This window comes from Eubalaena glacialis, chromosome 18 (genome assembly GCF_028564815.1).
Source record: "Eubalaena glacialis isolate mEubGla1 chromosome 18, mEubGla1.1.hap2.+ XY, whole genome shotgun sequence".
Classification (NCBI taxonomy): Eukaryota; Metazoa; Chordata; class Mammalia; order Artiodactyla; family Balaenidae; genus Eubalaena; species Eubalaena glacialis.
In genome coordinates this window covers 1764956-1779465 of record NC_083733.1, presented here as the reverse complement: position 1 = coordinate 1779465, position 14510 = coordinate 1764956, and the positions used below count along the sequence as shown (strand labels likewise).

Sequence of the window (14510 nt, the reverse complement as noted above, 5' to 3'; positions counted from 1 at the left end):
TGTGATGTAAACATTTTTTAAAATGTTTCAAGCTTCATACAGTTTCTTGGAGCCACAGACTGTTTCCTGCTATTAATCTGAGTAGAAAGAGCTGAGGGAAGGCTGGTGGCCCAGCGCGCGTGCAGAGGTAGCCCCCCTGAGACGTGAAGGGGAGAACGTCGGGGTACAGGGCCGCCTCTGCGTGCTGCTGTGCTGCTCTCACCACACTGCTGGTGTCTCTGTTTCCCGCGCAGCGCGGTGCCCGGGCGTCGGCAGAACACCATCGTGGTGAAGGTGCCCGGTCAGGAGGACAGCCACAATGAGGACGGGGAGAGCGGGTCCGAGGCCAGCGACTCCGTCTCCAACTGTGGACAGTCAGGAAGTCAGAGCATCGGCAGCAACGTCACCCTCATCACCCTGAACTCGGAAGGTGCGTCCTGGACGCTGCTCCTCTCCTCCGCGTGGACGGTAACGGGTGTGCCGCGGCTCCTGAACAACTCGGGCTGAGACTGCGCGGGTCCGTGACACGTGGACTGTTCACTAGTAGATAGGACAGCGTTGTACGGTCTGCACACGGGGGGCCGTGAATATGGGGGCGCTGCGTTCACGGGGTGCCCACTAGCAGTTACGTGTGGATCCCTGACCACATGGAGGGTCGAAACCCCCCACATTGTTCTGGGGTCAGCTGTAATTTTTTTCCCTGCTTTTTAGAAAAGTAATATATGTTGTTTTTGAAAGATGATAAGATATGAAAATGACAAAGACAGTACAAATAACCGGAGACATTCCTCATCCAGAGATCTCTAGAAATCTTCTGGGCTTTTTCTACGTTAACATACACGCTAGATTTACGATTTTGTAACTCGCTTTTCCCCATTGCATAGTAGAAATCTCTCCACGTTAATACAGATTTACATAATCGTTTTCAGTCAGTTGTGCTTATTGAATCTGGTTCTGGAGGCTTTCTGATGATGGACAGCTGTAACTTGAGAGCTATCGGTCGGCTCACTTGTCTGACCACAGCTCTGTCCTGTGTCTCTGACGAGGGCCTCACGCAGACTCAGAGGGGCTGCACGTCCAGGTTGAGTCCACGTTGCCCCTGCCCACTGTGATATAGGGGGAGCGTCCTCTCTCCTGCTGGGTCTGGGGTCCACTCTCACCTGGCTCTGGGTCCGGGTGGCGGCCTGGCATGCCCTCCAGAGGGTTCCTGCCGCCTGGCAGCTTTGTCCTTCTCTCGAGGGCTGAGTCGATGTTTCCCAAAACAGCGCGGAGAGAGAGAGGAGGGAACTCGGGCAGATGTAGCATCGTGTCACCGAGTCCTCAAGCCTATGATTTGTTAACTAGGAAGGGCTGGAGAGGTGTTTCTGCTTCTCCATCTGAGTCATTGATTTTTCCTAAGAGCACAGTATAGATTTTTCTACGAAGATTTTCCTGTTAGACTTGTTACCACATCTGAAGCATTGAAAACGTTTTCCTTAAAACGTCATTCACCTCTAACAAAAGTTGCTAGGGTTGAGATGGCAGAGCAGGGCACAGAGAAAAAGCAAATTGGGCAACTTAGAAAAAAAATTGAGGTCTAATTTCCATTCCATAAAACTGACCATTTTAAAGCAGATGTGCCGGTGGGCTTTAGTCCATTCACAGAGCGTGCACGTCACCCCTATCTAATTGCAGGGTATTTTTACCACCCCAAAGAGACCCCACAGCAGTACCCCCATGCTCCAGCCTCCAGCCCTGCCACCTCTGATCTGCTTCCTGTCTGTGGGGTTGCCTGTTGTGGACGTTTCATACGAGTGGAAGCATGTGGTGCCCTCCCGTTGTACGTGCACCAGTCCTTCATTCCTCTTTATGGCCAGATGGCGGCCCGTCTAACTGTGTAGATGGGCCACACTTTGTTTATCCGTCACCCATCGATGGACGCTGGCGTTGTTCCCACTTTCTGACTGTCACAAACAGTGCTGCTCTGAACGTTTGTGGGTAGGTTTTTGTGTATGTTTTCATTTTTCTTGGGCTGATACCTGGGAGTGGAATTGCTGGGTCAGGGCAGCTAGTCTCTTTACTCATTAGACTTGAGGAAAAGAGGGATGCTCCTGACTTCATCTTAGTGGATATCGAATGAAAATTACATCTGCAACAATTGCAGAGAAAGCTAATTGTTCTTATTCTTTTTCCATGTGGATTTTGGGTAAATACTCCTGTAGGTCTGGCTGTGTACTTTAGGCCTAATTTGTTTGGTTTAAACGGCCTCAGCTCTGAAACATGACATTGGATAATTTGGGGGGAGTCTGGGGTTATCATAAGAACAAAAAATGTCATCTTTTAAGTTTGTATTCCCTAATGTGATCTGATTAATGTGAAATATATTTCAGGGGGGACTGCAGACTGACTCTAATGTGAGCTTACAAAAAGGGATCAGAATTTGAGCTTATTAGTATTAAGATCTGTAGGGAAAAAGTACAGGTTTTCTGTGTGTCTGAGTGCAAGCTTGCTGCCACTGTCCTCGGGAAGGTGTCCCCCCCCCCGACCCCCGCAGTTCTATGTCCTGAGAATGTCAGGTTGAGCTACCTTGGTTGGCACGGGGTTTGGGAAGATGGAACAGAGACCGCCGGTGTGTGCACGTAAATGTGGGCAAAAGAGCTAATCTGCGAACGTCTCGCACTGGCCTGTAGTGGCGTCATGTGGCCAACATCCTGTGACATTTATGCTGCACTGAGAGTCGGATTCGCTGCTTCCCTCCCGCGTCCTCCTGGGACCAGAATAGCTGGCTCGACTGGGGAGCGTCCAGTCAGCTAGTTCCTAGCAGAGAAATGGGGATAAGATGTAGGCGCTGAAGGGCTGGAGGCTCGGCCTTAGGTGGAGTCATCTTACTTCCTGATAAGAGCCCAGGGCTGCACATAGACAGATGTTCTTCTCTTCTTATAAAAGTATTTCTGTGCCTGATTGCAGAGAACCACAGTGTTTCAGAATGGCTATTTCTTAAGAAGTCCGCGTTGTCTGCACGAATTGGCATGCCGTCCCCTAGCAGATCTTTATTATACTGCAGAGGTGCCAGGGGATTTACCCGTGCGTTAATCGGCAGTTCTGGCTGTCACGGCACCAACTCCATTTGGATCAGAGAAACGCTGACTGTGGGAAGCAGTGAGCCGTAGGCTTATTTCTTAGCTCTTGCCCTTCTCTTCCCTGGCACAAGGTCTTCGTTTACCCCGATCTTTGGTAAGTACTGAAAGTGTGTGGGGTTCATCGTTCAAAGATTAAGCTGGTGAACTGAGTCAGAGAAACAAATAAGCCAAAATGGACCAAAAATGGGATCTGTTCATTAATGAAGGGATTTAGTTAGATTCTTAATAAAGAGTTTAAATTCCTGCTGTTTATGCATTTGATAATTCTTACAGAACTTGACTAATCCTGCATGTAAAATGTTTGGTACTTGCCTTTAATAGGAAGGTACTTCTGTTATAATTGAATTATTGTCAGAAATCAGCCTTGTGTATGTTGCAAAGCCCCGAGTCAGTGAAATGATTTATACGCACATATCTGTGATGTGCTGGGGTGGGGGGCAGGGCAGGGAGATAAAGTCTGGGAGGAGCAGGTGATTCGGGAGGGTTGTCAGGCACAGCAGGGGTCACCCTGGGGCATCTTCTCCGGGGTGTTGCTGGGCTGTGGGCTACGAAACAAGATCAGTACAAATAGCTGTGTTCACGAAACTGCAGCTGTACGTGTGCTGAGGAGGAAATTTAGCCAGAAACATTTAAGAATTTGTTCACATAATTTATTTTACATGAACTTTTCTTAACACAAATTCTTTTTTTTTTTAAAGATTTGTTTTGATGTGGACCATTTTTAAAGTCTTTATTGAATTTGTTACAATATTGGTTTTGTTTTATGTTTTGGTTTTTTGGCCGCGAGGCATGTGGGATCTTAGCTCCCCGACCAGAGATCGTACCTGCACCCCCTGCATTGGAAGGCAAAGTCTTAATGACTGGACCGCCAGGGAAGTCGCTGCATAAATTCTTTGTGTATTTGGTAACACTAAAACGCATTTCAGCAGCCGTCATAAGTTGGCTGCTGACAAGAGCAGGGTTAAGGAAGAGGATTAGTGTAACAACGTCAGTGGGTCTCTGTGCAGGACCACGTAGTGAATGGTCACTGATCCCAGATCAGAGAAGAGTGGCTGGGGGGTGGCATCACAGCGTCCCTTGCCGAGTCTCGGGTCGGCATGTGGGACCCAGCATAGGGACACCCGGTCTCTGCCCAGCGCTCCCGCTCTTTCCGCCAAGTTCCTTGGACACTCGCTGTCGTCACAGTTGAGCTCATGACGACTGTGCTCAGCGGGCGGGATTCCCCGGAAGAGGCTGGGCTCCGTCCGAGGTGTGGCCACGTGGTTCTGTGGGATGGGCCCAGCCTCGGGGGACGGAATCGGCTGCAGTGCCGGAGACGTTGTGTTTTCCCTTTCCCTACAGCATTATCCTGTATGTAACCTAACCCTTTCGAATTCCCAGTTTAAAAACCCCAGATTGTCAGTCTGTCCATAGCTTAAAGATGTCACGTCCGTCCCAAAGGAGCAGAGGTGCTTGGGCTACAGGCACGTAGTTCACTGTGTCTAAAGCCAGGAAGGCAAGCTGTCAGGGTCTGTGGTTGGTTGGAGTGTTACCGATTCACTGCAGGTGTCACCCTTGAACGAGGCTCACAGTCAGGGTGTAGACACCTTAATTCAGAAGGGCTCAGAAACAGGCGACAGCTTCTAAGGACGGAGTGTGATCCATGCTGGGAGGCGGCCCACAGGGCCTGTTCTGGAAAGCCTCCTTGAGCCCCTTCCCGGGGCCACTTGGTCCCCCCCACCCCCAGCCCGCACCTCACATGTGGAGAAGTTCGTGACCAGCTTGGGCAGCCTTTATAAAAGCCCGATGGAAACGCAGCCTGATCCCTGCTCGTGGGCACGAGGTGTCCTCTGAGGCTGGCCCGGAGGTGCTGCAGCCGGCCTCGAGGACCTGACCTCATGTGACCCCTGGGCCGTGTGTGGACACCCCGTTCACCCCAGAGCCTGCGTCGTCACCATCCCTTGGGTGGAGACTGAAACGCCTCCCTGGTGGTCCCCTCTCGTGGCTGCAGAGACCGAGCCTGTTGTGAGTGACCGCTGAGGGGGACCGGCGCCCGGGGCGTCTGGGAGCCGAGGCAGCAAGTGTCCGAGTGGCCCATCCTGGGGGCCCTTCCTTCCATCACAGCTGCCCGCACAGGACTTAGAGGCTTCTGGGGCCCCCTGGACGGAACACCGGTGTCTTTGGAGAGAGCCCGGGCGCTGGGCTGGGCTTGGTTCCGGGGTGGCATTTGGAGTGGCTGGTGACCTCCCAGCCTGCGTGAGATGTGTGCAGGGCATGCAGGCTGCCGTCGGAGGACTTGCAGTTTGCCCTTTGCTTTGGAGGACTGGTGACGCCTTGTGTCGCGTTTTCTCAGAGTCCCTGAATTGCGGTAAGGCATGTGAAGTCCTGGCATGTAGGAGGCGCGGAGTAGATACTGTCTTGTCTTTGCCCCACGCGATTAGCTCCATACTTGGGAGAGAGGGACGCCCACGCCTAGGCCCGGGCCCGGCCGAGTGGCTCGGAACCAAGGCTCCCTCGTGTCAGTGGGCGTGCTGGTGTGTGCATCAACTACCTCGGGACGTGTGCCTGTGCGTGTGTGTGCGTGCATGTACGCACGTGTGTATTCCATATATACACATGTATGTATGCATGCGTGTCAGCGGGTGGGGAGCGGGGGAGGCATGAGACAGGTAGCTGCTTTTTCTCTTTGTCAAGTTGGCGACCCTGAGACTGTGGTCATCCTTTTCATCTTGGGGCTTTCTCCTGTTCGTTTCATTTTCCTAGAACTAAAATAGACCTTCAAAAGAAATATTTGTATTCTGAACTGTTTGGTAAGAAAGTTCAAGCTACTGCTGAAGGTTTTTCTTTGAATAGGTTTTTTAGAAATGTCAGTTAATTTAATTAAAGATTTAAATGATTGGAATAGAAAGCAAGTTTATTTTTCTTATAACCCAACTGGTAGTTTTTAAATAAAGCCACTAGAATCTATTGTTTCAGATGCCAAAACTGGACCAAGCTATTTTAGTAAAATAAATATATCCTTTCTGAATTGTCAAAAGGCGAATTTCTCAAATTTCTCAAATATTTATGTGGGCAGGTGCTCCGTCTTGTTTTACATTTAAAAGACATGATTCATTGTCACTGGTGGGAAGCTGGGCCCAGGCTGGGCTCGCGCTCTCGGGTTGGGTCAGAGGTGCCTTGGGGCTGAGTCAGCAGGTGTGGCCCGCGCACCTGGGTGAGGACTGTGCACCCGAGCGTCTGGGCCGGGGAGCGCAGAGGTGCTGCCGTCTCCCGGGAGTGTCTCGACGGTGACCGTGCAGCCCTGGTCCTCCCTGCCCCCGGACGGGCCCCCTGTTCCTACGGCAGTGGCTGTGTCGGTCAGACGTGCTGCAGGCTGTGTTTCTTGTCTGCCTAGCTCGGGCTTCTTGCTGGTCAGATGACCACACACCTGAGACTCCAGCATTAAGGAAGTTAGGTTGTAGACAGGTTATAAAATGCCTTCCAAAATTTTGAGGTGTTTGAAAGAAACTTTCTGGACAATTCCCTATGTTACCAGAGATGTTTAAGCCATTATTTTCTGGAGTGATAGGGAGGGAAAATAGTTAATTTTTAGACTAATTTATTTTTTGGGGGGAGCAGTATTCCCTGAAATAATAACTCGTGTAGGAATTTAAAATGCCATCTTTCCTCCTCCAGAATGTCCTGGTAATACTCCTGGAGGCCCGTCTGCCAGCTCTGGGGCTGGGCGTTCGTCCGTGGCCACGTGTCAGCGGGGAGCTGGGCGAGGAAACAGCCCTCGCGGGCCCGCAGAGCCCGTCCCAGTGGCCACGCGCCCCCCCCTCCCCCCCCCCCGCCCCCGCTCACGGTGGCCAGCCGGTCGCTTCCTCACTGAGCCCGTCCGGCCCGTTCCATGTTCTCGTCTGCAGCACGGCTCGCGGAGGTCATCCATGAAGACCGGGGAGTTTCTGATCAGTCTGAGGATGATGATTCTTTATGTAAAAATGAGGCTTGGCTTTCCTTTGTGAACTTTTTCATTCATTTAACGTGGTGTTTTGCCTTCCTAAGAATTAAGTTTAATAGATGAGGTCGCTTTTTCGTTCCTTCCTCTTGGATCAGTTTGACAGTGTCTGCCTTTACCCATGTGTGCCCCCCGCTGTGTGCGTGGGACGGCGTGGCGCGGCCCCGCCTTTCTCGGTTGTCGCTGGAGCTGGGAGGCTGAGGCTGTCCGGGGTGGCGTCTGCAAGGAGGGTGGCCCTTTCTCTGGCGCATCGCTGTTGGAGCAGTAGGGCCAGGTCTGGGGCTTGGACAGGTGGGGCACTCCTTGCCCCGGCCAGAGAGCCGAGGCCCCCTTGCTGGGGGCTGGCAGGACTCTGTCCCTGCCCCCCAACCCCCAGCCCCGCAGCCTCTGGTTCTGTCGTGGTGCATGTGCGAGGGCTCTGGCGAAGAGGATGCTTCCGGGGCTGGGGAGCCAAGGAGGGGGCGTGTGTGCGGGCAGCCCCTGGGGAAGCCGGCTCTCAGTTGGAGTCAGTGGTGGAGAAGCCGAGCCAGCCTCCCTCTTGGACGGAACGGCCATCCCGCCACCTCCACGCACGCTCAGCGTCACTTTGACGAGATGTTGACTCGCGGTTTGGAAAAGGATGCTGAGCTCCTGCCCAGTGTTTACTTTGCTTTAAAGATATTATCTAAATGCGGGAGCCGGCCTTGTAGAATTCATGATACTTGTTCCTGAGAAAAGCACAAGGCTCTCTGCTTCGTGGCGGTTGGGGTGGAGCCCGAAGCCCACTGTCCTTGCGCCCCTCCCGCAGCGGCCTGCCCCTCCCCTCCCCTCCCACTCCCCTCCCTGTCCCTCCCTCTACTTGCTTCGTGGTTTGATGGCCGCAGGTGGAGGGAGGGTGGTCCTTCCACTCTGTTTGGTGTAATTAAGCCTGTGATTCTACATTCGCTGAGGGTTTAGATCCTGAGCACTAGACCCAGTGCCAGGCATAGAGTTGCCCAGTATCTGTAGGTAAACTAATAAACTCCCCAGGAGTTGGAGCCTTCTTGGCATTCCAGGGATGACTGAGAGTGCCTTTAGAAGTCGCTTCCCATCCACGTTTAGATCACGTGTCCACTAGCTTTCCTGTAGGCAGGTAAACGTAACAGGTGGCTGCCAGCGAGAAAACTGCACGTATCCGAGCCTGTGCTCGTAGCTCTCCCTCTTCACTTCTAAACCATCCGTGTTCCTGAGAAATGATTCTTCTGACCTATCTCTTATTCCGAGTTCCAAAAATCAGATTTGTGATTTGTTCTCTGTCCTTAGCTAAAGTCAGGAGCTCAGCCTCCCCGGCCCTTCCAGCGGCCGCCCCGGCCCAGTGGTGACGCGGTCGTCCTGACGGGGTTGCAGAGCCTCGCCTGGTGTCGGAGGACGTCGTGTGATTCAGGAGCCCGGCCGGGAGCGGCTGCCTGTGGCGTGGCAGGGCAGGGGGTGCGAGTCACAGACCGGCTGGCCTCTGGGCCTCGTGCTCTGTTCCAGGCCTGCGGCAAAGCCAGGCGGGGCTGGCTGCCCTCTGTGGGGCCTTCTTTGCGCATAGAGGCCAGAATGTAAATATCAGGACATTTTAAAATAAATCGCGTGAGAAATCTTGAAACAGTGATGACCCTGGCTGGGACACGACTTAAAGCCCCGCCGGCCTCAGCAGGAAGCTGGGTCCCTCTTTGAAGTTCTAACTCTCCCCCTTATCGCCGCCACCTCCCACCCCCGCCCCAGTGCTGGTGCTTTCAGGGGCCGCCTCTCACACCTTAACTTGCCTCCACGTTAGGATCAGAAGGGAGCGTTTGGAAAGCGGCCAGGTGTCCAAGCAGAGTCAAGAGTCCTCTTGATTTGTGATCATAAGTGGAGTTTCCTTTTGCCAAAGGATAAGGCTTTTTAAAGTTGATGTTTGTTTGACAACCGTCAAGCCCTTTCACACACATGCTCAATCCTGCAACTCCTGGGAGGCTGTGACAGAGAGGGAGGCTGGGTGGGGGACGCTGGTCCACTTGGTCAGGGTGTAGCCGGGAAGCCCAGCGCCCACTGTGTGCCTCCGAAATCGTCCCTCGTCCCAGACGGAGCTGGCGGGGTGCCGGTGGGCTTGCAGACAGGGGGTCTCCCGCCTCTCTGCCTGGGCGGGAGGAGCGCCAGCTGCCCTCTTTCTCTCTGTGGGCCCCCTGCCTGTCCTGTGAACGCCCCGGGCTGCCTCGCTGGAGGTAGAGAGAGCGGGGGGAGTCGCTGGAGCTCACCAAGACCCCTCTCTCTTGCAGAGGACTACCCGAACGGGACGTGGCTGGGGGACGAGAACAACCCCGAGATGCGGGTGCGCTGTGCCATCATCCCCTCCGACATGCTGCACATCAGCACCAACTGCCGCACCGCCGAGAAGATGGCCCTCACGCTGCTGGACTACCTCTTCCACCGCGAGGTGCAGGCCGTCTCCAACCTCTCAGGCCAGGGCAAGCACGGCAAGAAGCAGCTCGACCCCCTGACCATCTACGGCATCCGCTGTGAGTGCGGCCTCCTGTGTCTGCCGCCACCCCCGTCCCGGTCGTGGGGAGGCTCCGCTGGGGGTGGGTGCAGCGGGGCGGGACCCATGCTGTCATGGGGAGGGGGCTCTGGGTCAGATCTGGTCCTGGAGCCAGGAGAGGAGTTTGTGGATCGAACGTTTCCTTTAGGAAGGGCTGCCCAGGGCCTGGCCCACGGCAAAGACACCGGGGAGTGGGGGCCTTTCAGACCCTGGCCTCCCCTGACCTGGGGCCGCCCTCGAGGAGGGAGGAGGGGTAGAGCCGAGCCTTCCCTACCCTCCGTTGACAGCGGCCTCTCCCGGGCTTCCCAGGGGCACAGGCAGGCCACCCGCCTCGTCCCTGTCCCAGAGGGCTGGGGTTCTGGGCTGCCCTCGCTGGTGGTGGCCGGGGACCTCGTCATGCTGAGCTGGATCCCCCGCGTGGCTGTGAGGGTGGCGCAGGCTGGAGTCTGTCGTGACGGCATCGTCTGGGTGACATCTGGAAGGGGTGCAGCATGCCCGCTTCCTTCTCGCCAGCACCCGCTGGCCTGATCTCACCTGAGAGCCCACCCGACCCAGAAGGTGTTCGACACGGCTTACGATAAAGACGCAAAAGAAGCAAGTAGGCTTCCAGCAGAAGGGTTAGGTGGCCACGTCTGAAAAACCTGGTGCTGGAGAGCCGCTGCGGCTGGCGTGAAATTTAAATCTAAGTTAGCAAGACAGAATGGAAGACAGATTACCCGGAGTTCACTATCTCACAATAGAGAAGGGGTGCCATCCTGCCCGGGGGACCTCGTTCCTCACACAGGGCTCTGACGGCGATCCCCGGGCCTTTGGGTGAGGGGCGGTGAGAAGCAGGGAGAGGAGCTCTCCAGGAGCCTTCACGCACAGGGCGGAGAGGTCTTTCCTGTGTCTGCACACTGACCTTGGTGGAAGCTGGGGTGTGGTCTGGCTGCAGGTTTTCCTGACAGGTACTCAGCAGGGCGTCTGGTCCCTGCCTCACCCCAGGGGGCTCGTCCTCCTGGTCCCCAGCTCATGGCCCCGGCCATTCCGAGTCCCCGTGTGTGTCTCGGAGCCTGGGAATCATGTGGGGTGGCTCCTGAGAACCCACCCGTGGGACGCGCTGAGGTCAGCCCTCGGAGGGGAAGAAAGCCGGGCACAGTGGGCAGAGCCCGGGCCAACTGACAGATGCGTAAGGGCTTTGCTGTCCGTGTTCTAGGCTTTGTGAGGCCTGGGTCGTGCCTACCTGGCTCTGAAAGCAGCCGTTCTCACAACGTGGACCGATGGGCGTGACCGTGTTCCAAAAGAATGTTGCTTTCATGGCAGGCAGCGTCCCCGCTCTAGAGCACGGTGCCAGCCGGGACCCTCACAGCGCGCCGGCTGATGCCAGGGCTTCTGGAAACATGAGCCGGAATGTCAGGCTTGGCCTGAGGGTCACCTGGGGGCCGCCATGGCTGCTGCGTGTTGCAGGGGTCACCGGTTCTCTAGGCAGCGGGTGGTAGGTTTACTGCCCCAAGCTTCTGAGTTACAAGCCGGGTGGTCGTGCTTACAGTGGAGCCAGCGGTGGGCTGGAGAGTGTTTTGGTGCGAGGCTGGCCTGCCTGCGTTCTCTCGGAGGCTCCTGTGCCTGGGAGAAGGGTGGGGGGTGTCTGGGGGCTGGCTGGGAGCCGTGCGGACAGCTGCTGTGTGTAAGCAGCCCAAATTGCCCTGTACATTTAGCGTACAGTTTTTTCTTTTTTTTTTTTTTTTTCTAATTTTTTGGTCTCGCCGTGCAGCATGTGGGATCTTAGGTCCCCAGCCAGTGATCGAACCCGTGCCTTCTGCATTGGAAGCACAGAGTCTTAACCACTGGACCGCCAGGGAAGTCCCTACAGTTTCTTTTTCAGGCAGGGGAAGCCTGTGGGTGTCCTTAAAATAGAGGAATTCCTGACCCAGAGAATGTACATTTGCCACCACCAGCCACGCCCACCTTGCTGTGGACAAGGCTGGACTTAACATTTCTCTTTTCTGATTGTCAGAAGTATTTTCCTCCCTTTCTTTTTTAAGGGAAAAGAATCAGCATTTTGAAACACATAGGCACTTCTTCTAGCAAGGGAACAAGGTTACTGCGGGAGAGAGAAGTCGTGCGGCATGCCACCTTCTTCAGGGTTCCCAAGGGTTGACGGGCCTCCCAGAAATTTGGATAAGCAGCCGTGTAGCTTGTGTGCTCTGTGCAAAAGTAGATCATTATTGTAACTTTAAAAAAATTGGCCACGCTTTCATGAGGCATATGACCTAAGAATGTAGCAGTTGCCTTTTTCCCCCTCGAATTGAGAATGTTATAGCCTTAGTTCTTAGGGTTTTTACTGGTGGGTCACATAGGCCTCTGCTTAGGCTGCGGGACAAGCCTGGCTGATCTGATGAGACCAGAGGTGAGGTGGACGCGCTCCCCAGCGTCGACAGGTCCTTGAAGACGTCTGTGAGCGGGGCGCCGACATGGTGAGATCCCACGAGCCCCCCAGCAGCTTGGGCACAGATGGAGGAGTCACGTGTCCACGGAGGACTGTCGTCGGGTCAGTCCCCCGGGGCAGACGGTGTTGCTGCGGGGGCTTCACTCGCGTGCGGCGGGCTGCCTGAGTGGCCCGGGGCTGCCGTACCGAGCTCCGCCGACAACACGGTGCCCTGTCCGGGTCTGGGGCCACGAGGCTGAGGCCACGGCGCCGGCAGGGCCACGCTGCCTCGGAGGGCTGCGGATGAGTCTGTCTTGCCTCTGGCGGAGACCCACAGCTTGTGGCCTCTGTGGGCTGTAGCAGCGTAACTCCGGTCTCCGGGGCCGTCGTCACGTGGCCGTCTGCGCCTGTGTGCGTCTGTGTGTCTCCTCTCCTCCTGAGGGCAGCAGTCATCCTGCACTTAGAGCGCACTGCACTCCAGCGTGACTGCATCTGCAGTTAATTCATCACGTCTGCAGGGACCCTGTGTCCAAGGGAGGTCACGTTCCCAGGTCCTGGAATGGACATGAATTCTGGGGGACACTTCAGCACAGTACGCAGGGCCTGGGTTCTTTGGAACCTGGGTGATGAGGCTCCTCTGGGCCCAGCATGTGTCTCTGGGAGCTGGGAGGAAGTCGTGGTCAATGTGGGCTGGGGGCGGGGCGGAGCCTGTGGGAACGGAAGCGAGTGGGCGCCCTGGCTCATGGTCACCTTGGAGCGGCCTTCCGCGGCCCCTGGGCTCCCCTCATGCACCGAGGAGCGGTGTCACTCATGGTGCCGTGCCCAGCGCCTGGGGCTCCCCTGTGTGGGGAGAGGGGGCCAGCCTGGCTCTGCGGCCGGGACGCTGGACCCCGCGGTGCCCACGCGGGAGCTGAGAGCGGCACGTGAAGACGTCAGGTGCCAGCGCTCAGGTTGCTGCTTCCCTCTCCCTGGAACTTAAGGCTGTGTTAGCAGTGCCCTGGTTTTCATTCCTTTGTGACCGATAAGCCCACCCCACGCCCCTCCCCAAGGACACAGGATTACCAGCCCTGTGCCTTTTATCTTGTCTGTCCTTCCTGCGGTGCATCTCAGCCCCTCGTGGGGCTCACATGAGAGCCGGGAACCACCAGTGTCAGTGATGGGCATTCTGGAAAGGGGGAGGTGGCCAGCAGGGACAGGACCCCGCTCAGATCTTCGGGGGGCGCCCGGGCAGCACTTGGGAGCAGTGCAGGGCCTGCCCGCTGCTTCGTCTCCCCGGGCTGCTGGGGGGCTACATGGCTCGTCTGCGGATGAGACTGTGTCCAGGCCGCCGGGGTGGGGGGGGGTGCCGCCACCTCCTCCCCGGCTCCCGAGCGTCCCGGCCGGGCGCCCGCTGCTGTCCGGGCAGAGGGAGGCGCTGCTGGGCTTTCTGTGGCCGTTTCTTCTCCACTTGGGTGGGCGCCGGAGGCCTGAATTTTAAGGCTGGTTCTCACTCCTCACTGATAACTCGGTTTGGAGCTGAAGTGAGGAGATTGACGTTCTTACTTTGTGAGGTTTTCTTAGGAGCATCAAATGACTGGAGATAAAATGCTTCAACAAGTGTGAAATACCAGTTAATTCAAAGTAATCTTTTTATCACTCATTGTAAGAGGTTCCTCCTCCTTTCACTCAGCTGAGGTTGCTCAGGGCTGGCAGAAAAGTTGAACGCCTTTAGCAAAGTCAGAGGAAGCCCACCCATGAGGCTCCTGGGGTGGAGCCGAGCCCCCTGTGCCCTCCTGCACCACGGCTCTCGGTGGGGGAGGCATCGGTGCTGCTGGCTCCTTCCTTAGTGTTTCCTGGCAGCCTTCACGGGGGCATTGGCCATCGAGCTGGAGTCTTGAGTCACTGTTGGAAGGAACTATGTATTAAGATGTCTTAGAAAAATTTTGAAATGGCCAATGCAGAACTCTACGAGTGTACGTTTTTTCTTCGAAGGATGTATGCCAGGTTTGGAACTGGCAGATTGGTTTTTACAAAGTGGAATTTAAGTATTAATGTTTTCGCTCATTTCTTATGTTTGTGTGCCCACGTGTGTGTTGTATATATTCTCTTCTATTACTAACAAGCTTTGGAATTTTGCATGATCTCATTAATCCCTAGAGGCATTCGGAAGGTGTTTTTCTTGCGTGGGAAGGCATGAGGGGATCTGAGGGTGGTCTGCAGGGTGCCCTTCTTTATTGGAGCAGGTACCTAATGAGGTGGTTGGATACGTGTGGTCGCCACTTCTTTGCCTGTATTTGGGCTCCTCTGTAGCTGTAGTGGGTAGTTGGCTCCTCCTGTGACTGTACAGCTGTAGTTAGTGGTCGGGTCCCCTTGTGACTATACGGTTCTTGTTCTCATAGTTGGGCTCAGTCAGTATTTGAGTTCTGTGGTAACTACAGTTGGTAGTTGGGTTCTCTTGTCACTCAAGTGGGTAACTGGCCAGAACTTTGTGAGCCCCAGCCTGCATCTAGAGCCGTACCCGGAATGGAGCCG

General features: G+C 55.4%; 2 protein-coding genes across 9 annotated transcripts in view; one reads left to right on the top strand and one right to left on the bottom strand.

Moving 5' to 3' along the window:
• Positions 1 to 14510, bottom strand: part of KLHDC4 (kelch domain containing 4) — a 324942-nt gene that overhangs the window by 248160 nt on the left and 62272 nt on the right. The gene's annotated exons all lie outside the window — the stretch shown is intronic.
• Positions 1 to 14510, top strand: part of BANP (BTG3 associated nuclear protein) — a 101888-nt gene that overhangs the window by 51804 nt on the left and 35574 nt on the right. For all 8 annotated transcript variants that reach the window (XM_061174505.1, XM_061174509.1, XM_061174508.1 and 5 more), the window contains 2 exons: positions 234 to 409; positions 9336 to 9575. In XM_061174505.1, coding sequence (XP_061030488.1) covers positions 234 to 409; positions 9336 to 9575 — 416 coding nt within the window. The remainder of the gene's footprint in view (positions 1 to 233; positions 410 to 9335; positions 9576 to 14510) is intronic.